At 41.6% G+C, this 24108-nt stretch overlaps 1 protein-coding gene across 3 annotated transcripts in view; it reads left to right on the forward strand.

Annotated features, from left to right (window-relative positions):
• Positions 1–24108, forward strand: part of CNTN6 (contactin 6) — a 131012-nt gene that overhangs the window by 62427 nt on the left and 44477 nt on the right. For all 3 annotated transcript variants that reach the window (XM_027700870.1, XM_027700871.1, XM_027700872.1), the window contains 3 exons: positions 8149–8244; positions 16108–16314; positions 18652–18754. In XM_027700870.1, coding sequence (XP_027556671.1) covers positions 8149–8244; positions 16108–16314; positions 18652–18754 — 406 coding nt within the window. The remainder of the gene's footprint in view (positions 1–8148; positions 8245–16107; positions 16315–18651; positions 18755–24108) is intronic.

The raw sequence follows: 24108 nt of genomic DNA on the forward strand, positions 1-24108 counted from the left end.
GAATGCCCCAAGCTGTAAATATCCATTTCTAAACGCTCCTGAAATGACAAAAAAAAAAAGTACAATACACCTGAAATCCCACTTACAAGATTCTCTACATCATTCACTCGGGGAAATCAGGAAATTCCCGCTGGAAGGATTTCTGTGAGGGCTTTGCAGCTGGAATGAGGGAGATAAAGCTGGAGGTAACACAGGCTGATTCTGCAAGAAGTAATCCTGTGCTGGATCAAGATCTCCAAAGGGCTGGGCAGGAATTTGGAAAGGGCTGGGATATGCACAGACATCCTTGTTACCCACTTGCAGCAGTGTGTGACAGCCCTCTCTTCCTTGGCTTTTTTTTAATTGTATGTATTGTTATCTTGTTGGTGCAAGTTTTATAAAAAGAATTAGTAGCCTGAAATGGGACTGTGACCATCAAAACCTTGGACATGCAGGCAAGAGGTTCTTCCTGCAGGACCAGGGTACAGCTCCTCGCTGCCAACAGCCAGGTCAAGGTCCAAGGGAAGGTAATATCCCATGATTCATCTCCAGGTGCTCAAAGAACAGGTGGGAGCAGGGGAAATATAAAGGAAAGAAAATTTTGGATAAGAATTATCATCCAAGTTGACATTTGACACAGGGCCATCTCCTGTGTAAGGCAGTTCTGGCAGGGATAAATCTGACCCTGGAGGTTCAGCCCAGGCAGAGAAATGTGCTTTTAAGAGCTCTCCAATCTGGAGCAAACTCCTGCAGACGGCCAAGTGACTGTGCTGCTGACAAGTGACAAGTGAACTGTGCCGTGACAAGTGAGAAAACTCTTCAGGACTATCAAATATTAAAAATATATTCCTTACATCCCCCTCCCTCGGAGAGGGGCAGCTCCTCAGCTGTGCCTCTGGCCTGCAGATGGGCTTTGGAGCAGGAGCCCTAAGGCTGCATCAACACTTGCTGCTCAGTGCAAGTCCTGGGCTCAGTTCACAAGAGAGCTTTAATATTCTATGCTGCTAACTCTGTAAAAGGGGGGAAAAATATAACAAAAACCAGATGTAGACCAGCTCTGTGCTCTGAGTTTCTTGGTGCATGAACAAAAATGAAGCCAGCTAAGGTTTATTTTTTCCCCCCACCTCACCCTCCCTGTTTAATTTAATTGTGACCTTCCATTTTTTCCTCTAGAGAAGCTTGATATTACTTTGTAAAGGGCATTTTCACTCTTTAATTGAAAAAGACAATCAGGCTGTGGCAGAAATTATTGTTCCCCACCTTGAAAATTAGTGCCTGGATTGGCCATTCACGTCATTTAAGCTGAATTGAAGACCTTGGCCCCGTGTGCATCCTAATGTGGAAATTACAGGTCCTCTCCCTTAGAAGCTCCAAAGCAATTTAACTAAATAAAGAAGCCCTGATGAAGGCCCTTGGATGATTACACAGCTTTGGAGAAGGACAAGACCCGGTGATTGTGCTTTTCCCTCCTGTTTTAGAAAGCTGTTCCATTAGGTTGGGGGGACGGGGCAGCTTTCTCCTTTAACCAGGGTGGGATGCAGTGTTCACCTAAGGTGAAAAATGAGAACAAAAGTGGGAATTACAGTTGATTTTTAACCTGGCCCGGTGAAAGGAGACACTCAGGCATCGCCCAGGCTGATTGAGCTTCAAATCCTACAGACCTGAGGTGCCCCAAGGCTCGAAGAGGGGAAGGAGCAGGAGAACTCTGCAGGTGTCGAGTGGAAAGTGCAAGTGTTTGAAAAGGAGGAAATGGGAGATGCTAAGCGGCTTTCAGACACCTTAATTAGAGATAACACCCCTCTTAATCTCAGAATTGAACTCATAGAAAATCAATTAGAACATTTAAAAAAATTGAGATTAGACGCTAACAGGAAAAGATTAATGTATTGACAGTATTATCCAGACAAAGGAACTGTTCACAGGGTTTGTTTAGCGAGTTCTGAAAGCTGGAAAGGAGAGTTTACTTTCCAGTGAAAGTTGTAGGAGATGAGATTAGCCATTCCTTTGGGAGATGCATGGAGAAAGAAGGATATTTCCAGAACACACCCTGTAATAACCAGTCTGCAAAAGGTACTGGTGTCCTCTAAAGCAATTCAGTACAACACTGAGGGGAAACAAGAGACAGGGCTGGATGCTCAGGAGGTTTTCTGGGGTGAACAGGCACAGTTTGTGTATAAAAGAGCTTTAGTCCCAACATTTTTGGGACTTCCTGTATGTGAAAGAAGAAAAAACAAACCCAAAATTTGGAATCTAGAATTTGAGATAATTTAAAAGATCCCATGAGCTGCATTTTTTCTATTCGTGGTTATAACTGACCTAAATTCTCTGAATTAGGCATCAAATTCAAACCCACAATGGGCTCCCTAATTCATCCCAGTGACAGCAAATGAAGGTAACTAATTGTCAGCTGATAACACGGGTGCTAGAAATGCTTATAGCAAATCACAGCCATGAAATTCCTTGGAAAACTGGGGAGGTTCCAGTTTTGATCCCATTTTCCTGTGAGAAAATTCCTGTTGTGATCCAGCACTCGCAGTAACCCCGCTCATGTTGTGCAATATCCCACGGGCAACAAGGGAGAGAAGAAAAACTGGAACAGAAGTGGTAGATCCCAATTTGCCCCAGGCACATGGAAATGGGAGCAATGGTATGGATTTGGATAATTTGTAAAGAGCTCTCCCTCCTGGTGCCTTAACATTCACTGCACATTTCAATACCAAGTAATTACAACTGTAATATTTGGGATTATGGAATGACGAAACATTCATGAGGGGGGAAAAAAAATCAAAAGTTCAAGAAAGCATGAAATTGCATTAATTCAGATGAACTGCTGTAATTATGCAAGGTGACAAATTGGAGTTTCTCTAATTGTCTGTAACAATTTCACGTATTAAAACATCCAAATTTCCTCTTTTTTGCTCCTCAGTAGCACAGAGCTGTCCCATGTTCCTTCTTAAGATGTCCTGGTTTGGAAGTGCCACTGAGGAAGCTCAGGAATTTCAAACACATGATTTTTGAGGTTGAAATGAATGAGTTGCTACTTTTGATTAGGTTTTTGTTCCTATCAGACATTTTTAAGAAGCAGCTCCCCTAATCCCAGGGAAACTGGTTGTATCTTCAGGCGTTCTGTTGGATAGTTAAATCTGCCACTCTGACACCTGCAGGGCAGTTTTATACTAAAAAAAAAGTTTATAAAAGGAACCCAGATGTGTGTAACAGTGGTGGTGGTGAAATTAGAATAAATATATTAATGATACAGTCAGCAATTGACGGGGCTTGGAGCAACCTGGGCTAGTAGAAGGTGACCCTGCCCATGGCAGGGAGTTGAAACAAGATGATTTTAAGGTCCTTTCCAATCCAAACCATTCTGTGATTTTATTATTATCTCTGTTATTCTGAGCTTTAAAATACTAAGGAAAAATTACTGTGTGGCTGAACCTGTTAATGAGCCCGATAATTAACACAAGTACTTTAGCAGGAAATATTTCTGGACATCAGTTCCAATTTGTTTGTCTCCAGAGATCGTTTCAGGCAAACATCACCTCACCCATCATGGGTTTGCCTCTCCCACTGGCAACTCTGTACTCAGAAAAGCCACACTGATGGTGCCCAAAAACCCCCTTCTCCTCTACTTCTGGTTTTTATTCTGTCTCAATATCTACATGGAAGCCTTGCAGGTCATACCCTTTGCTGCCATAAATCAGCATAAATCCAGGTTGAACGAGGCTTGGAGCAACCTGGGCTAGTGGAAGGTGTCCCTGCCCATGGCACAGGGTTAGAACAAGATGATTTTAAAGTCCTTTCCAACCCAAACCATCTTGGGATTCCATAATAACATCCTTGACCCCACTGAGGTACAGCTGGATTACACCTTCTCCCTGTTTCCTCCCTTCATCCTGAACACCTCCTTCACTTTGAGTATTCCCACTTTTATCAGAGAAAGCCCTGCCATTCCCTAACCCCACTCCCACAAAATGCCATGTGTTTTGGGTGTTCTCAGCACAGCCCTTCCTCACTCAGCTCTGCAAAAATTCCCATTCTTGAGTCCATAATTCCCACCCTTCGCCGGGAAGAATCCTGTGCATCTGAGCCCTTTGCTCGGCCTGACCTCGTTATCACACCCAACTGACTAATTGTTCTGTACCCACAGTCTGCCAACACGAACAGATCTGGAAACAAAGAAAAAAAAAAGTTGTTTTTTTGTTAAAACTCGCAGCTGAGAGAGCAACGGGGTGTGAGGGAACTCGTTGTTCTTCAAGTGAGATAAACACAGACAAAGAATGAAAGGAATTATGTAGGAACTAGGTGATAATTTATTTATAGACCTCTGCAGAAACACTGAAGTTAGCAAATATACCATCTGTTAAATAGTCAGCCTATTCCTGAGTGCATATTAGCAACCTAAATGTGTGCCAAACACCTGATCTTAGAGCTCTTATTTGATACTCTTCTTGACAAGCAACATTATGCTTTATTAGATTATGTCATGTCACGTTATAAAGCTGTGCTAGGTAACAGGAGAACACTGGTTGTGCTCTGCTGGGGTAAATTCCCACCCAGGGCAAAGAAAAGTGGTTTTGAGTGCAGTCAGAATTTCAGAATAACAAGAAAAAAAAATAGAATATCTACATTTTTATTCATCCTCAGGTAATTTTTTTATATCTACTTAACACATTTTAGCTTGTAAGTAATAATTGAAAATACACACAGTCCCATAGGGGGGAAAATGGATGAAGAAATCTTTGGAAAAAATAGAAACTTTATTTCTGATGGTCCAGCTCTTCCCCCTCTTTATCCCCCTGGACTGCATAACAAAGGGACACAATTTTATAACTCATTACTGAACCCATCTGAATGAGGTATCATAATAATCCATGGGAGATGCTGCCTGCCTGGAAAAAGGGTCCAATAAAGATAAAGAAACACCAAGGAACTATTTTTACTTTATTTTCCTTTGTTTTGCTCTCTTGGAGGTTTTTTTGTTAATTCTATTCTGCAATGATTCTTTATTGCAGAGGCAGTCACTGAATAAACTCGCTTTGTACAATTATTTATCAAAATCAACTTCATATAGGGAAAAAAGAATTATTTCTGTTTAAACCTATGAAATTTTGGGGGGTGAGAGTTTGTAAAAGATGCAGTGTGATGAAGACCTCAGAGTCAAGCACTGGAATGGATTGTCTAAAGAAAATTTTTATCCCTAGAAGTCTTTAAAAACGGGTTAAATAAGGACATCATGTGGTTGTACCTGTCATGGGGGAGATGAATAAATTAAATGATGATTTATGTGCCTCCTTTCTTATACCTGTGATTCACCAAGGGATGAAAATCTTCTCTCCAGCACTGGAAAATCCAGGATGGTTTGTAAAACTAAACTACAAACGTGCTGTGGAAGAGCTCAAACTCCTGTGTAGAGTTTTTGATACTCAAGGTTGAAAAGCGGAGATTAAAAAAGCAAAATCCACTTTTTCCCCACGTGGCTTTAAACCGAGGGTGGGATTAGGTTGGATATTAGGAAGGAATTCCTGGCTGTGAGGGTGGGGAGGCCCCGGCACAGGTTGCCCAGAGAAGCTGTGGCTGCCCCTGGATCCCTGGAAGTGTCCAAGGCCAGGATGGAGCAACCTGGGCTGGTGGAAGGTGTCCCTGCCCATGGCAGGGGGTGGAATGAGATGATCCTTAAAATTCCTTCCAACCCAAACCATTCCATGATTCTATGATATAACCAAAAGTAGTCCTGCTACCTATAAAACAGTGGATCCCCTAAGAAATCTACTGCTTTTTAATTATTCAAGTCAGGGCCACTTGTCACGGTTTTAATGGAGAAACACAGACAGGTGACACCACCTAAAATTAGAGTAAAAATGATAACATGACATATTGTGTCATTAAACTAAAAATTGCTACCAGCAACTCATTACTTTCCAAAATCTATTCCAATTTCAGAGTCAAGTATTACATAGTTAATTCTCAATTGTCATGAAAACCTTGTCCTGCTCCTGCACAGCACCTTTTTTCCCCCCTCCCCTCCTTTCTGGGATGTCTCATAAATGAAATTTTGTTCTCAGCAATAAAATAGGCCTGATTGTCCATAGTGAAAAGTATTGGAAAGCATTATTTAGGCTGCACAGATTTGCCATACTGCTCAAGAGTTTTTTGGGGTGTTTTATAACTCAAATTTTAAGTAGAAATTGCAGTTTGTGTTGTACGAGCAGCTCAAGGAAAGTGATGGCAAAAGCAGACATGACCCTTCCTGTTGGTGCCTGAATCCTAAAGAATCTGAATGTTTTGCACCTTCCCGATATTTTTTTATTTAATGTAAAAAATAGGATAATTTGAGGGTCTTCTACCCCTTCTCTCAGAACACAAAACCTCAGAGCAGCCATCCCAAACAAATCCTCATCCAAAGCCTTTGACAGTTGTCCCAGGGACCCCTTTTCCACACCAATATTTTGTGCTGGCCTTTTCCTTCTCAGAAAACACTGAATCCCCAGGAAAGAAAAGAATGAGAAAGTAAATTTTCTCAGAATTAATTTTTCAAAACAGATAAATAAATCCACACATTCAGAGGCAGGACCAGGAAGCAAGGTACGAAACCAAACTCCAATTAACCATATTCCAGTTTTCTCTTTCAATTAGTATTACAGGGTGGATTACACCTACACAAATGAATTTTATTCCCTTATTTTTCTTGGTCTTTCTTGTCTTTTTTTCCCCTCCTTTCACTACTCAGAGTGCAAGGCAGAGAACTATCCAGCAGGCAATTAAAAGAACATCAGAGTTGCAACCACTTTCCCAGTGTATTGACAGGAACCATCTATTGTGGCTGTGACAGCACAAGGAGGGGCTACACCTGGTTAATTCAATTCAGTCCCCTCTGAGGAGACAAAGTCTTCATAGGAGACCAATATCCAGGAGATGAAGAGGAGAAAAAGAAAAATTAACTGTGTAAAGTTCAACTAAGGGGGAGAAAATTGATATATTGACATAAATAGCTGAGCCTGGACAGGTAGAAATCGTTATTGCTTTGACCAACGAGAGCTGTTCCTCTCTGTTGAACTCTGGATCAGGGTGTTGTTCAGCTGATGAAAAATGGAACAATTGTTTGAAACAAGAATCTGCAGCAAGGTAAATAAAATAAGCTTAGGGCAAGCAGTTTGTGCCACTGTGGTATAAAGAGATTTAAGGGGAAGCAGATATTTGTTGTGTTAAAGCATATTTTGAATGCATTTCAGGCAATCGTTTCCCAAATGACTCTGACAAATAAGGGAAGGTTTCTCATTAGGGTGAGAACTGGATCAAAAAGAAAATAATCACTTTTTTTTAAGTACACCTATTGTGTCATGTTTTGTGATTGAATTAGTTAAAGAGAATTGGACCAATAATTCTTCAGCATCTCAGTGAAACGTGAGAAAGCAGAAGAGATTGAGTGCGGTGTTAAATTTGTTAAGAAAATAGCCTTTAACAGCCATAAAAAAATCACCCATGTGACATGGCCATAGACACGTTTTTACAGGAGATTTCCCTAAAGCATCACATGATTTCCTACTGAAAGTACCCTCTTTTTGTCCCCTTTAAAAGCAGTGCTAAATTTCAAGTCAATTAAAATCCATCCAGATGCCGCAGCCAGTTTAGGACAGAGCAGACTCATTAAGAAGACAACATACCTTTATCATCACTTAAACATCCACTCTGTGGGAGTCCTGATGAGGTTTAATTATCACTTGCATATACAGAGGAAACACACCTGCTTCTTATTTCTATACAAAAGGAAACACCACAAAATGCATTATTTTTTTTACCAACTCCTGTAGTTTAAGAGTCTTGTAAGTTCCAAAAAGTGATGCTGGAAAAAGTAGTGGAATAATGCACTGGCTTGGCAAGGAGGAATCATAAATACAGATTCCTGGGGTTAGAGTAGAACTGATTTATGAAGAAGTATCTCGGGAATACCAAAGGACTGGATGATCCTGGAGGTCTTTTCCAACCTTAACAATTTCATAATAAGAGGTTGGATGAGCTGTTTTTCTGTGCACTGTTTCAATTCACATCCAGATATTGTGCCATGCTATTGAATATGTGAATCTGTTACTTTGGTGGATTTATCAGGATGGAATCAGCAGTAAATCTGAGAGGTAATAACCGGGTCTTGTTCTCTCCTTTTCTCTCAAGATCTGGAAAACTTTGAAACCAGGACAAGGAGCACAGTGTCAGTGAGAGAAGGACAAGGAGTGGTCCTGCTCTGTGGGCCTCCCCCACACCATGGAGGTATGATGGATAACCCCACCCTGGGAGCAGCCCAGGCAATTCCTGCCTGATTAGCACTGGAATTTATTTATGTATGAAATATTCAGGTTTATAACAAATTTGGATTTCATTTCTTTAACAGACACTTCTTAGAGGTCCTTTTTTATTATTCTGTGGTTACTTGAGGGACTAGAACGTGTCATTGTTCTTTGGGGGTGATGTGGCAAAGAAACCACAAAGGGCTCAAAGACCACCTGTGACACATCTCAGCTCCTTCACACCCATGGAATGGCAGAGGAGAAGCCATCAGCAATTCCTTCTGCATCAAAACCACTCCAGGTCTGCATGGAAAGGCTCTTTTAGTGCTTGTCACTTCAATGCTCTAATTGGAATCCCACATTATACACATTAGATTTGTCTTCTGCTCTTGAATACCTGATTTTCTCCTTCCTGATCATCATAGGAAAATTTATATTGGAAGGGGCTTCTGGAGAGGTAAAGTGCCTGATTAAAGGAGAGTTGATTAGATCAGGTTTCTTGATATTTTTCAGTGCTTCAGATAGAGATTGAAAAGGAGTTTTGTGAGGAATTGATTTCGGGGTGCCTTACATCTGTCACCATTACCTGCTGCTGCTTCCTCACCATAAGACCTCTGAGACCTTCCTTTTTGTGTGAGGTAAAGTCCAGGTGACACAAAATAAACCAGGGATGGCCTGAGCACAGTGTTCCAAAGTTTTCATCTGAGGCAACCCTAAGTATGGGGTGGAAATTTCCTTTTCCCCCTTTTTATAGCTCTATTACCACCTCCAACATCAGCATTTTACAGAGCAATACAAAGGCTTGAACATGTGTGGGATTTTTTTCTTAACATTTTTCCACCTATTAGAAGTGAGAAGCTCTTGAGTGATCTTTTGAGACTTAATTTTCCCCCTCCTGAAAATGACTCCCAAAAGTTTTGAACCACATACCTTCACAAATCTCCTTGTGGGGGGTCAGAACCCACAACAAAACGGTTTCAAACCTTTTGAAGTCTGGAATAAGAACTATGTTTTCCTAACAGAACTACCTGAAGAGGATGGGAAATTTGGAACAGCAAATGTGTATTAATAAAGGGGAAATATTAATAACACAGTTACCAAAGTGCCTTGTCCTGGACTTAAAGAATAACCATTTTTTTGAAGACTTATGTCCTGCTTTTGGCAGTGACCACACACCCACAGGAGCTGCAGTTTTCCATGTGCCTGTTCCAAAATCCTCAATTCTTCTTAAAGAAACAGTTATAAGACAAACTCCCAGGAGAAGGTAAATAGTGATCTATAAAGAGGATGCAGGATATCAGAGAGGGAGAGAAACCCATCCATCAGTTTAAAGCCCTCAAGTGCTGAAGAGAGAGGTAATGACAGTCCACTGGGTGTTCACAGCCACGTGGAAGGAGGGTATAATCCAGGTATAATTCAGGAGATGAAGGGAAACCTGGCCCTTAAAGGCAGAAAAGGCTTGGAAGAATTCCTGAAATGTATCAGTGGGACAGACAGAAAGACAACACATCCATCCTTGAGCCATTGAACTATATATTTTTTCCTCTCGCTGTTGGGGAAAATTATGATTTGGCAAATAGGACCGAGTAGAAGGAAACATTCAGACCAAACAAATAGTTACCAGGCGAGTTCCCCCCACATTAATTGAGCTGACAAAGTGCTGTCCATGAACAAAGCCTTTAGCACAGGGTTCCTGGAGCTGCTGACCAACAGGCCTGGAAAATGCATTATCTGAAATAACAAGTCTCTAAAGAACAGCAACTGAGTTCTTTGGTCATCCATAAACACTGTATTTAGGACTCAAAATTATATACCATGGGGAGGAAGTACATGGTGTAAACTCTGATAAGTCATATGCCGTCTCAGGATGCTGGGGAAGTTGTTTTTATTGAAAAGATTGTATATTTAGGTCTTTTATTTAATTGGAACCCTTTGCCTGACTCACAATACCTGCAGGAGAAAGGATTGCTGGCTGTGCTTACAGCTCCCACTGCAAGCATTCTGTACAGTACTTTAAATTTGGCAGGAATTAGATGTCAAGGAATTTGGAAGATAAACCACAGCAGCAGGAAAAGAGTTGCCTTTCCTATAATCTAATGACTTGAAGGAAGACAGAAAACCTCTGTGCAGCAGTTGTTTGAAGCAGCTGTTATTAATGTAGTTATTTCGAAGTAAGACACACTAAGTAAAACCTCCTGCCAACCTAAAAAAAAAAAATCAGTACCTGCTTCCTCTAACTTTAGAAGTGACAGAAAGGCAGGAGGCCAAAAAAAAAACCAAGGAGGTTTCATTAATTGAAGTTTCCTCCCATGTAACATCAAGAAGTAGGAATAGGCAGGTGGAATGAGAACTCAAGAAGTTTTTCTGCTGTCTCTGGTCTCTAGAGAAGTGTTTCTCTTCTCTTTCTACCCCTCTCTGCAGAGATCAGGCTTATCTAGTCCTCCACCAGAGCAGCCTGCAGTTAAACTCCCTGCTGAGCTCACAGCAAAGCTCAGCAGATGTTGGGTCACTCAGCTGTTAAAGTGCTTTCCACGATCAAAAAACATTTCAACAAATATTTCAACTATTTAAAGCTTCTGTGTCATTAAACTCAGTTTTCCGATACAGTTGACAAGGAAAGATGTGCTGCTGCTTTTTTGTACACATTTCAAGACTGAGACTGCATTGATAACCATTTCTTGATTATAGAAGAGAAATGAGTTATTTCAATTGAAGAGAGAAGGAAGAATATATTAGTCAGCTAAAAAAAATAAAATTAAGAAAAAAAATACAAAAGGGCTGCTCCAGCAGTTTTCTCGTCAGCTTTAGACCTTAAACTACCACTTAGAGAACAAAAATCTTGCAGAACTGTACTAAAACTAACCTTAAACTTGTACTAAAACAACCCTTCAACCAAGAGAACCCGTGTTATATTGTTGTGAACAAATATTAGGACAAACGTGAAAGAAAAAAGACCCACCTACGTTTGTATCTTAGATCAATTAAGACATTAAAAATTAGTTTCAGCTAATGAGCTACAAATCAGAGCCTGTAATTAACCTTCAAAAGCCAGAGCGAAGCTGCCCCAGGTTACCTGATCCAGCCTAAACCCTCCCTCCCCTCACCTATTTGTGCCCCAGCCTCTGCTGTTGTTATTTATGAGGCTCATTAACACACCTTACAGAGTTCAGCTCGTCACATCCCTCCGCTTGTTAGGGAGGCTCAGGAGTGCAGGGGTGGGCAGGGAAATTGTATTTTTTCCTGAAACATCTCCACTTCTCTGGCTTAAGTTCTTCGGGTCAGCTGGTTTTCCCCGCGTAATCAACACATAGCAATATTTTACAGTTGAAAAATAGTGTTTTATGTAGAGCTGTGAGGCAGAGGAAGCTGGAGGAAGCCTTAATTTCTGCAGCTACGCACGAGCCTGACCTGACTCTGATTAAGAAGCTGCTGCCTAAATGGTAATACTTGACACCAGACTATGGGGTGGACTGTTGTTCATTTATTTTCTTAGAAGTGAAGGCTGATCTAAAGCCTGTTCCCTTCAAGCTGGCTCCCCGCAGAGCTTTAAGGAAGTTGCTAATCTTGTTAGGAGCAGCAGGATCACTCCTGCATTTGCATTTATTCGTGCAGAAGAGCTGGGAGCTGAGGCTGTGGGATTTCTCTGTGCTGACACCGCCGTATTGAGGCTGCATTAGAAAAATAAAACACTCTTAAGGAAGAAGGAGCCCCGTGGACCTGCTTAGAGGGGGGGATGTGCCAAATCCTCAGCCAGCAAGGGCTGGGGAAGGAGGTGCACGTGGAACTGGGTGTGTGCAGGGGATGGGATGAGATGAGATGTAAAAAGGTCTTTGATTTCTGCATTTTATATGAAACGCTGCACTTGAGAAAACGCATAATCTGAGAAGGTTTGAAGTGTCTCTCCCTTTATAAACCGAGTGCCTCAGTCATGGGCTGAGAGTCCCTTTCTCTCTGCTCCTGTGAATCTCTAATCCAGCTTTCCTGCAGCTCCAGAGGGAGGGAGGGAGGGAGGGTCTCCTGGCTGAGCCCAGCCTGGAGCTGCTCTGCTGCACAAGGAGCAGCATTGATTTGGGTTTGCTGGCACTGAAATGTTCTATCCCCAGCCCAGGGTATCAGCAGTGATTATCAGCTCCCCTCTTTGCTGTCTGTGCTCTGCAGGAAAGGCTCAGAGTTGCCGGGTGATGCTCTCCTGCCTGCCCAAACCAGGACCTGCCCACCTGGGAGGAGAGGTGGAGTTCACCTGCTTTTGGGGCTCTTTGGGCTCAGAAAGGAGACTGACACCACAATCACTGGCCTTGGATGAAAAAAAAAAGCCTAAAACACATCCTAATATTGCAACTCCATAAAGTAGTTTCTGCTCTGGCACATCCATAACAAAGTCTGGAATGCTGTGATTAATTATCCCTGCATTAACATGTAGCCCCTTTGATCTAAAAGCAGTTTTATGCCCACCAAGAATCTCACAGAATCAACACCACCATTGGGATCACTGTCTCTTGAGAGAAAACATCATTTTTGATGTTTGAGCATTAACATATTTGAGCATTCAGGGCTCCAAGATGTTAATTTGGGCTGAGTCCCATCAGTTGACCACGTGGAAAGGGCAGTGTGCTATTGATTGTCCCATAGCCACACAGAATTTTAAAAATTAAGTACCTGATTAATGTTTTTGAAGCCCATCTTGGAAAACACCTTGTTGGCACATAAGTGTTTATTTCTAGCCTCAATTTTTTACTCGATATTAATAAGTTTATTATTAGTTTGTGGGAACTAAATCCTGAAACTTTTCATAGTGCTCTGATATTTATAGTGTCATTTTTTATAGGTCTGGATATCAGAGGGATTCTCTCTGGCTATGAATCAGAATTTTTTTAACCTAAGGGTAAATCTTAATTTCTCTCTGTCTTTGGAACCAGCTCAAATTTTACTGTGAACAGTTTCCTTCAAAATTTTTGGGAAGCATCCCACAATCTGGAACCAAATTCTAAAGCACCACTGAGTAAGGACTCATCCAAAGTTACTCCAATGTGCTTTTCTCCACACACAGTGGTCAGTGAACATCTCTGGAAGGCCTCCCTTCTCCAGCATCTTCTCCCACTGTATAGCTTTACCTCACACATTTATTTTTTCTAAACCATCCCACAGAGAAAAGAGCAATAGAAAAACTGGGATAATTCATCTGTACAGAAAAACTTGCTTCGGGCATCTTCAACATCATATGAAAAGTGGTGACTCCAGAGGGAAAGTTACAGCCAAAAAAAGAAAAGAAAAATGAAATAGAGGAAAAAAAGCCCTCAGAATCTTTGGTGTTGCTAATGGGTACCTTGTGTAAGCCCTTTTATGCTGAAGCCCTTTCCTGGTGGTCTCTGAAATTCAATAATTCTGGGACTGTTACAGGTATGAAGTGTGACCCCAGCTGCTGCCCATCCCAGAAATCCCGTGGCTAAATGGAAATTAAAGAACAAACTAAAAAATAATAGTAACTATAGTTATTTTCCCATAAAACATTTGGCAGGAAGGATTTCCAAGTTCGTTTAAGCTCTTTCATTAGCAGGTTTTGATCTCTTTGTCACGTCCCCTCTTTGCCTCCTCCCCCTTCTGCTCAGCACCACCTGCCCCAGCTCTGATTTACTCATGGAAATGAGTGTGGCCCTAAAAGTGACACCATGGGACTCTTTGTCCTTTCTTTTGCTCATTTGATGGATCTGCTGCAATCTGAATTCTTCAGATTGACCCCAAATGGAAAAGTTTAAGTTATAGTAACTCCTTTTATGGTGCAGCATCGGATTTTCTGCTCTGTTACCTGTTGATGTAGTAATTTAACTTTTTAGGAAGAGACTCTGTGAAAGGGATTGCTGGTATTATGCCTTAAAAGAGGGTGAAAAAAGTTCCATCTCCAAAGTTTAGTTCCTCTCTCTTGAGATTTCCTCCAACTCCCACTGAAGTTAATTAAAATTAGGGTTTATACAGAGTTTGGTGGAGCTGAATTAGGCTCTAGGCAAACATGGCCTAGGGATGGGTGAGGATGAACCTGCAGTTAGGAGAGAGACAGTGTTTATATCCCTTAGGCTGGGGGGAAAAGGGATTTAAATATGAAAAGGAGGGGCCTGTGCTTATTCTCAGTTAATGGGAAAATTCATCAGTAGGCCCTAAAGCAATGGTGGAGCACAGACAGTCACAGAAACTTTGGAAAATGAAGTCAACTGGAACCCCCTGAGAACTGAAATCAGGACACAAAAGGTCTGGTTCTCCTTTGCTGATTAATTAATTCAGAGACTGACCTCCTGAAAAACGTCTGCACAGCACAAAGTTGGGTTTAATAGAGTTTTATTATAATCTGGCCTGCACAGAGAATTCAGCTGCATGACCAGCTCCTACAGCAGGAATCTGTAGGTCTGTGTGAGGAGGAAAACAGGGGCTCCAGCTGGCAGGAAAAGTTCTCAGGGTGAGATCTGAGGAAGTGGCAGATCCAAGGTGTTTGTTCCACAGAAATCCCAAGCTGACAGCACACTGTTTAATTAAACACACAATAAAGTATTTACCTTGCAAATCCTCAGCGTTTTCTGTAGAGTCCCCAACTTGCAGTTTAGAAACCTTCAAAGAACGAGTTGAAATCAGAGTTTTGCCCACACCAGTCACTTTGTCTGTTTGTCCAGACAAACTATAGTCAGCAAACTTTGTTCCTGAGACAGGCAAACAGTCTGTATATCTCTGGAAGACGTATCAGCTCATGGCTACATCACTTATTTCTAGCTGAAAACCCCTCTCCAGATTTTCTTCTGTAAAGAGATGCTTTAACCAGGCACCTGAAAGTACATGGGCATTAAATGTGAAAACAGGAGGGGTTTATCCTGTGTGTGAGCACATGTTCGTGTGCACACGTGCTGTGTTACACCGAATTAATTGTTTCATCCTCCGGGTTTACTGTAGACCACAAAAAAAGTTTAAGCTGCAATAAAACAGCGCCTGTTGCAGGATTTAGCCAAGTATAGAAAGAGTCATTGATTGCTCCCTGGAGGTGCATCATTTCTAATGAGACTCCTAAAATGTTGGAAGCTGATAACATAAAACTCCACGGAACTAGTGGAGTTTGCAGACTTATTACCATCCTGTTCCCAGGCTGGAACTGAGGGGGGGAGAGGAACGTAAATAATCTTTTCCGAATGGGGTTGTTGATGGGGGAAATGTGGAAAAATGAAGCTGTTGGCACAACACTGCTGGCTTATGAATTATGCATTTAATTAAGGGAAGCTAAACTGGTAGATTTTGAAACTTCTGATTTACTGTGGCTTCTACAAGGCAGGATTTCAGCCCTGCTCCTGCTGGTGGGTGTTGCAGAGACGTGGAGCAGCAGCACAGCAGGGCTGGCAGGACATCTTGGATGTACCCACCTTGCAGCAGCTGAGGGATGAGCTCTGAACCTGCTCCTCAGTGCCCAAGCCTTGGCCAAAATGTCTTGCCCAAAAGCAGGTTTCTTGGATGGCAAACCCACAGAGATATCTGCTTTTCTAGGGTGGGATAGTCAAATAAATCAGTTTAAGTAGCCTGGACTGTAAATATACATTATTGAGGTTTGCATTGTGAAACACTGCATGAAAAAAGGTGGCAGAAAAAGGCCAGGAAGTGAGAATAGGACAAGAACTGTGGAGTAGAATTAAGTATGGAAGATAAGGAGATAGGATCACACACAAAGTAATCACCAAAATACTTGTGTGCAGCTTGTGAAACTGTTCAAGAAGCAAATAGGGCGTGATAAAAAAGAGAGGGTTGTTGATGTTTTGGCTTCCCTGGCAGAAAATGATGTCATTAAACTGCAGCTGGTTGAAGCAGGTCTGGTGTTTTCCAGGCTTGTCCTACACGTGGATGTTCAACAACGACACCCTGGACCTTCGGGAGGACGGCGGCCGCCGCTTCGTCTCCCAAGAAACGGGGAATCTGTACCTGGCCAAGGTGGAGCCCTGGGATGTGGGGAATTACACCTGTGTGGTGACCAACAGGGAGGCACAGCAGAGTGCCAGGGGACCTCCCACCCCCCTCACCCTCCGCAGCGACGGTAAGAGCCTTGGGGGGGTTTGTCTGCCTAAAAACAGGCAGTGGAGCCATAAAACCTACATTCCATAAGTTGCTGGTCCCTTTAGCTTGTTAGTACCTTTGGACAAAACTCCTGAAGTGCAGGATCATTATTTTTTGTGAAGATTCAACGGGATGAGGCGAAGGGTTTTCTGGCTGTAAATACGTCTTGAGGAAGAGACGTAACATCTGATATTAGTCAAAGTTGCTCAGGGGCTTTAAAACCATCCCAGAAGGTGTGATACTGCACCAAAGGAGAGGAAGAGGAAGAGAAGGTGAAAATGGGCTCTTTTTGGGACCTCTGACTCAAATTTGGGAGGCGTGGCAAGGGCGGTGCTGTGGGAGGGATGGTTTTGGAAGTGGGTGTAACAGACGAGGGAATGTCCAAATATTGTAATTAGAAGCTGAATATTGTAGTTAGAATTTGAATATTGCACTTGGCATTTGAATATTGTAATTAGGATCTGAATATGGTAATTAAATCATGGTATAAAGTTGTAAAGCCTGTGCAACTCAGGGTGTGCAAAATGTTCCTGTGCACTCTCAGCACCATAATATAGGAGGGGGTTTTGCCTTTTAATACTCAAAAATAGTCCAGAGAATCATTTCTCCTGTTTCAAGGCATCAGCTGCACAAAACCAACTGGTCATGCTCTGGTTGTTGGGAATTCACACCCCTGAACATCCCCATGGAGGTAACAGGCTCCCAGGAAAGGTTGTGCATCAGGACACGATCCCACAGCGTGTCAGGACATGAACTGTCAGGACAGGGCTGATGAGATAAACACATGCAAAGAAAGCAGTGTTCAGTGTCACTGAAAAGCAGCCAGAGGATGTCACATGGTACATTAATATTTCTCATCTCAAGCCTGTGTCGAGGTTTAAATCCGACAAAGCTTTCTAAATTTATAATCTAACTATAGCTCAAATATCAAACCCAGAAAACTGCTTCCAAATGAATCACTGAGGTGAGGAACTCACCTGCACCTGTACAAACACCTCTCTGGCAACACTTTGTAATGAAATGTTCGCAGTGAGGAATGTAGACGTGGGAAATCTTTACATAAAGTTTGTTTTGTAAGTTTGCCCACCCAAATTTCAATATACTTGCTCTGTTTGCAAAGCAGCGGTGACAATCAGGAACAAAACTCTGTGTGGAGTTGGATTTCCAGGATAAATAAATCTCAACTGTGCATTATGGAATAATACTTTCACTGTGAGACTCTGCTGTTCTGTAACAATAAGATCACACAAAGCAAAGTCATAATTCCCCAGCTCAAAAGTTAATAATTTGGTACAGATTGTGATTGTAAATTCTGAAGATCTTTTCTTTTTTTTTCATTTTCATCACCCTATTCCTTTTCTCAGGCTCCTTCTATCAGTCTCTTTATCTTCTCCCATTCACTTTTGTGACTGACAGCAACAGTGGAAATGTGCAACATTACCCAGATCCCCGTTAAAAATAAAATATAAGAATAATAATAAGAGTATTAAATAAGAATAATAAATAAGAATATTAATTAAAATAATAAATAAGAATATAAAATAAGAACTGGTTCATCTTCAATGTGGGGTCTGGGCAAAGACACTGTGCAGGAAAAGAACTGATTTATATTCATCCCGGCTGTTGCAATGAGTTCCACTGCAAGATGCATAAAAGGCATTTAAGAAGTTCAGCTCAAAGTTTAGTTTCCCAAATCAACCCCAAATCTGCTGCAAAATTAAATGCCCTGAATTGATACAGGATTATCTGGGCTTTATCAGATGTTCAGCCAGATTTTCAAATGCGATAATTCCATCTAATTACATCAGCCTTTCTCAAGTCTGCAGCTCACATTTGGGTGTCTTAAAGAAGTTTGAAGCATTTTGAAAGTATTTTGGGCTGAAAATTCAATAACTCTCTTGCACCCAGAATCTATTTATTGTCTTGAGAAGTGACTAAGGTTAAAGGCACTGTTTGTTAACACCTCTTGGCAAGAGGTGTGAACCCTAAATTATCTCTGAAACCCTAATCACTAAATTCTTTTGCACAGATATATATATATATATATATATATATATACACTAAATTCTTTTTACTTGTATAAAGTCATGTTCCTCAACTTCTAGATGAAGTTGAACTCACAGATTTCCCAGAAGTTTCCAGCATGGGGTTGAATTCCACCCAGAAGGTTCAATCTGCTCCATCCTGTGCCGATTGCCACGGGTGGAACGTGAGGCTCTGACATGATTAATGCCACCCTTTCTTTTACACCGAAATTCTGTTGTGCTAGACAGGTCTGGGGCTCCACTGGAGTGAGAGCTGTTTTGATGTTCAACAGGTGTGATGGGGGAGTACGAGCCAAAGATTGAAGTTCGTTTTCCAGAAACAACGCACGCGGCGAAGGGCTCGTCCGTCAGGCTGGAATGCTTTGCCCTGGGAAAGTAAGAGTTTTCTTTTATTAAAATGAGGGTTCTGACACTCTCCCACAAGGAGAAATATTGGTTTTCTTGAATTTGCCCCTTGGAATTTTTTTGGTCAGAGTGTGACTCCGTGAAACTTATTTTTTTAACCTTGGTTTGATGGTTTCTGTGCAATGTGTTGGCAAGGAAATGAGAAAGAAAACTGCACTGTAACTGAAGCTCACTGGATTGCAGCCTGAAGCAGGGGGAGGAGGTGTGGGAAGGGAAGGGAAACCAGAACAAAGATTATATTCCTGGAGAGCAGTTTTAACTCTGAGAGGAGACCTGACTCCAGGTGACAGCATTCAGTGTAACTGCACATCTGATATAGAGAAAATAGGATTTCTTTCTGTCTGTGTGACATCATAGAATTATAAGAGTGGTTTGGATTGGAAGGGACCTTAAGGATGATCTTGTTCCACCCCCTGCCAATGGCAGGGACACCTTCCACTAGCCCAGGTTGCTCCAAGCCCCGTCCAACCTGGCCTTGGACACTTCCAGGGATCCAGGGGCAGCCACAGCTTCTCTGGGCAACCTGTGCCAGGGCCTCCCCACCCTCACAGGGAAGGATTCATTCCTAATATCCCATCTAAACTCACTCTCTGTCAATTTGAAGCCATGCCCCCTTGTCCTGTCCCTCCATCCCTTGTAAACAGTCTCTCTCCTTCCTTCTTCTTGGCTCCTTCATGTCCTGGAAGGCCACAATTGGCTCACCCTGAAGCTTCTCTTCTCCAGGCTGAACAATCCCAACTCTCCCAGCCTTTCCTCCCAGGAGAGCTGCTCCATCCCTCTGACCATCCAGGGACCTCCTCTGGAGTCTCTCATTGCTCACAATTAAATGTAGGGAAGCAGGTTGTGTTTCTAGAGCACGTGGACTCTGCAGGATGGATCCAACAGATCCTTCAGGCCCTCTTGTCTCCACAGTGGAGTTGAGGAGCCCTGGGAAGCCCTAACAACAGCCTTTCCTTCTACAAATCCACTTTTCTTGCAGTATTTTTCCAAGTTTACTCATCCTACTGTCCCCATTCCCTGTGTTCAAGGAGCAGGTGGTGAACTGAATCAGTGTAACCGGCCCACAAAAACCAGTCTTTCCAGTGAACATCCCTTTTCCCTGGAAAAGCCAAAACAACCCTCAGATTGTTGACCTCTATTTAGTTTAAGTTCACTTTGACAATCCCTTTTAAGGCTGTGAGCTTTTAAAGTGTTTAGAGCTTTCCCAGAGGTTAAAAGCCTGACTTGCAGACAGCACAAATTAATCAAACGTTCCTCTGGAACCTGCGCTGGGAAGGAGAAAAATAAAGCAAATAAAAAGTTAATAAGGTTGAAATGGCCTCACCTTTCAGATGAAATTTCTATATAAACTAATTTTACAGCTAATTTTTATTAAAGGTAGGTGCATTTTTTGGCCCAAAACAAGTACCAGACTGGAGCACTCCTGCTGAAGCTGATTTTCTTTTCCAAATACTGTCAAGCTACTTCTCTTTAAATACCTCCTTAATTGTGTGTTAGTCCGTGCAGGCTTTACATTTCAAGTTGTCATTTCATATTCCCATCTGTTGCATGGGAAGCAGGGAACAATGAGACATTGGCTGCAGAAAAGTGTTTAAAAAACAGAGTAAATGAGATGTACAAAACAGAGATACCTTATTGAAGGGGTAAAGATGGGTCATGTTAATATGATGCAGAGATTTTACTGTTTTAAGAACATCTTAAGGACAAAAAGGTGGACTGAAAGGACACATAGACAATGAGATCCCTCGGGGAGCACAGTATTTTCTGTGCAGTGCTTAGAAATGGAATGGCTGAGAGGGTTAATGCAGCCTTAAAGTATTTTTTATCCTTCTTATATATATTTTTCTTCTTCACTGCTGCAAGCAGTGCTGCCATACTTCCCTGGAGTTCTACTGCCTAAACACCAGTGATCCATGGGCCAAAATCCATCCTCTACAAACTCTTTTGTATCAAAGGCTGATGTGCACCGTGTGTTTGAGGGGCTGTTTGTGAGCAGAGACTCTTTAGTGGCATCACTGGAGAACTTCTCCTCTTGGATTTTATATTTTATAACTTGGCAGTCTCACGTAAAAATGCATTTTTTTTCTCTTTTGCTGCTTTTTTTTCCTCCCCGAACAGAGCCTTGAACCACATTTGCACCAACACATCGACGCGTGCAAAGGCTTTATTTTTAAATAAAGCTTTATTTTTAAATAAATCTTTATTTTTAAATAAAGCGTTTCTATGTGAATCAAACAAGAGAAACAGACTGCAGGTGAAATACTCTCAACTTATTAGACAAGGAGAGATTTCTCCAGGTCTGTGGGTGATTAGTGGCATTGTGAAAAGCTGGAAGTTTCCTGTCTCCAGCTGTTTGCAGTCGCAGTCGGATCCATCCGAACGCAGCAGCACCTTTGGATGCTGAAATTCCACTAAAACTGGCCCCTGCTATTGTCTGTTTATGTTAAAATCAATCCAGCCCAGCATTTGTTGAGCTCTACCTCTGATCTGCCACGAGCACCGAGGGTTATTATCTCACTCGGGTTTCAGAACTGCTTTCCCATTATCCATAATTTCCTATATTCCCACTGTTAGTCCGGTGGTTCACACAATGCTGTGGCTGCTGCTCCCCGTGTTCTGTGAATCACAGAAATCTTTCACGTCAAAGGCAGATTATAGACAACCCGCTGGGGTTTTGGGCTCCAAAAGTCTTAAATGCGAGTAGTTTTACGGTATTTAGAGAAATAGCATCTCTTTTCTATATGGAACAGCAAATCACACCTATTGGACTCTGCTCAAAAGGCACTTCCACCTTTAAAATGCAGGTACAAGAGGCCAGAGTTTAAAACTCGGTTTAAAATACCTTAAAGATGCCTTTTTTTTTTTCCCCCTGAGGGAACTCAAAAGTCTCCTGGCTGTGGGGCACCCTGGGGCAGGGACATTCCACAAAGGTCTTTTTGCACTTTACATTAAAATATCATTCCTGATTTTCACAAATCAGCCCCATAAAATCTTGTTTTGAGGAAAAGAAGTATAAAAGGGTTAAAGACTCAGTATTTATCCCCGGTTTGAGGGTTTGGAGGGATGGATCCCAAATGTGCTTGGGGCACTTCTTGCCTTTGAACCTGATTTTGTAGAACAGACACCACGAACACAGAAGAGAAGATTTTGCAAAGTAGATTAGTCCTCACTGGGATGGAAATATAATTGGGTAAAAAGTTCTCTAATTAGAGTGCAACTATCTGATGACCTAAACAAGTGAACAAATGCCTCTTGCACTTAATTCTTTAAAAGAGGGGAAACTGAAATATGAAATAGTGGCTTCACTATTTCGAATCCTGCAGCCTGTGGCAGTTTAATAGAAGAGATGAGACTTTGTGTTCTGCACCAATATTCATTATGTTGACAGTGTTTAATATTATGCCAGTATTAAAAGTCCTGCTTTGGATCAAGCTGCATTAATCATGCCATATATCCAAATTATTGTTCCCTGTGTCTTTCAGGGGATTGAGCACCATGAAAAGAATTATGTTCAGTTGAGTTCCTGTGCTTCTATCAGTAGATTTCTCCCAAAATAACTTTTTTTTTTTTTCTAGTTACACAAATAAGAATAGTTCCTGCAATGAAAATAAGCACAGTACTTTCCATGTCTGGTGCACATATTTATTAAACTCTGACTGTGGTTTATGTTTTCCTTCATTCCCCTCTCGAAGGTAGGGAAATAATCTGTTCAAAATCCCTGCAGATGGGCTGTTGCCAGCTAAGGTTGTAAAAAGCATATGTGAATAACATAAAACAAGATTTCTTTCCACCCAGAATATTCATTTTTCATGGGAAGGCCCCGCTCATTCCTCTAAATGTATTCATGGCAGGGTTTTTCTAGTGGTTGTTGTTACAAGGAGATAATCACAGAGCTACAGGGGGGTTCCAATAACCATCTTTACTAAATTTACATAAAAAGACCAGGCTTCACCTCTGGGGTATTCTCAAGTTGTTTATGTAGGAAGTTATAAAAGGATCTATTACAGGATTTTAAAATCACATCTATGTGAAGGACTTTTGCCACCACAAGTGAAGTTTGCTGCTTTCATCCCACATAAAACTAATGCCTGAAGGTTTGTGTTTTCAGGGCTCAGCAGATCCTCTCTCACGTAGTTGGGAGTGAGTAACTTGTGCCTCCAGGAGGATGAGCCATGACACCAGGTCTCCAAAAACTTTTCTGTTTCCCAGCTAAAACATGAAGATAATTCAAAATTGAGTGTTCTAACCACGGTGCTCCTTGGATCCCAACCCTCCCCTGGGCCAGCAGAGCTGCAGACGCCAGAGCAGCTTTCAAACCTCAGCTTTGTCTCATTTGTCTGACAAACCATGGGCCTCATTACTGAAACTGTAGATTTAATTTCGTTTTGAAGGGCCCCCAGATGCACAGGACAAAGGATGAGGCACAGTCTCAATGCATCATCTGGCTGCAAAAAGGTGGCACCTTCATCACTGTGGGCTCTTAATGCTGCAGACAAATTAATTCCGTGTTCGCTCTGACAACACTTGTCACCAACCACAAAATATTTTCCATCTCCTTTTCTCTCCGAGTTAGTAACTTATGGTTTCATGATTCTGCTGCCTGTATGGTGGAATATAAATTAAATTAGTCCTCCAAGATGCTCTAAAGGTTTCCAACAAACTGCAGATTTATGGACAAAGACACTCTCATATTTATGCACTGTTTTCTTATTTACTCAGGTGAAAGCCAGACTTTGGCTATGAAGTGTAATAAATTTGAGAAGTGCATCCATTGTTTCTTTATATATTCCAAAACTTTTTAGCCCCGAGCAGTTATTTGTTTTAATCTGGTTATTGGTAGTGACTGAAGAAAAAAAGACCCACCAGTGGCAGGAACACCCCAAATCTGTGTGGGAAGATATTGGTCTGTGTTGCAAAGATCTTCAAAGCAAATGATTGTGGAGCATAATCCTACAAAAACCACAAGGCTGTATTTATTGAACTAGTTTTTTGATATATATTTACCTACACCCAAGGGACAGTTTCACTTCTTAAAGCATCAACTTCTAAATAGATTAGTTGTTCTAAAACCTGATGTAGTCAATCTAAATTTTAAATGTATATTCAGAGGTTTGTTGGGTTTTTTGTTTTGGATTTTTTTTTTACCTTGAAAGGTTTCACATGATCTGTAGTAAGAGATGTGACAAAGAAATTTGGTTATAAAGATGTGAAGTAGCATCAGAAAAAGGTGAAACCAACCCCAAAAGCCTGATTTCTGCAAAATACACTGACTGAGGATGCTGGGAAGTGTGTGATAATGAGGTATCAAGGAAGAAAAGACCTGT

Source organism: Neopelma chrysocephalum, unplaced genomic scaffold (assembly GCF_003984885.1).
Source record: "Neopelma chrysocephalum unplaced genomic scaffold, ASM398488v2 Primary Assembly neopelma1_147, whole genome shotgun sequence".
NCBI classification, from domain to species: Eukaryota; Metazoa; Chordata; class Aves; order Passeriformes; family Pipridae; genus Neopelma; species Neopelma chrysocephalum.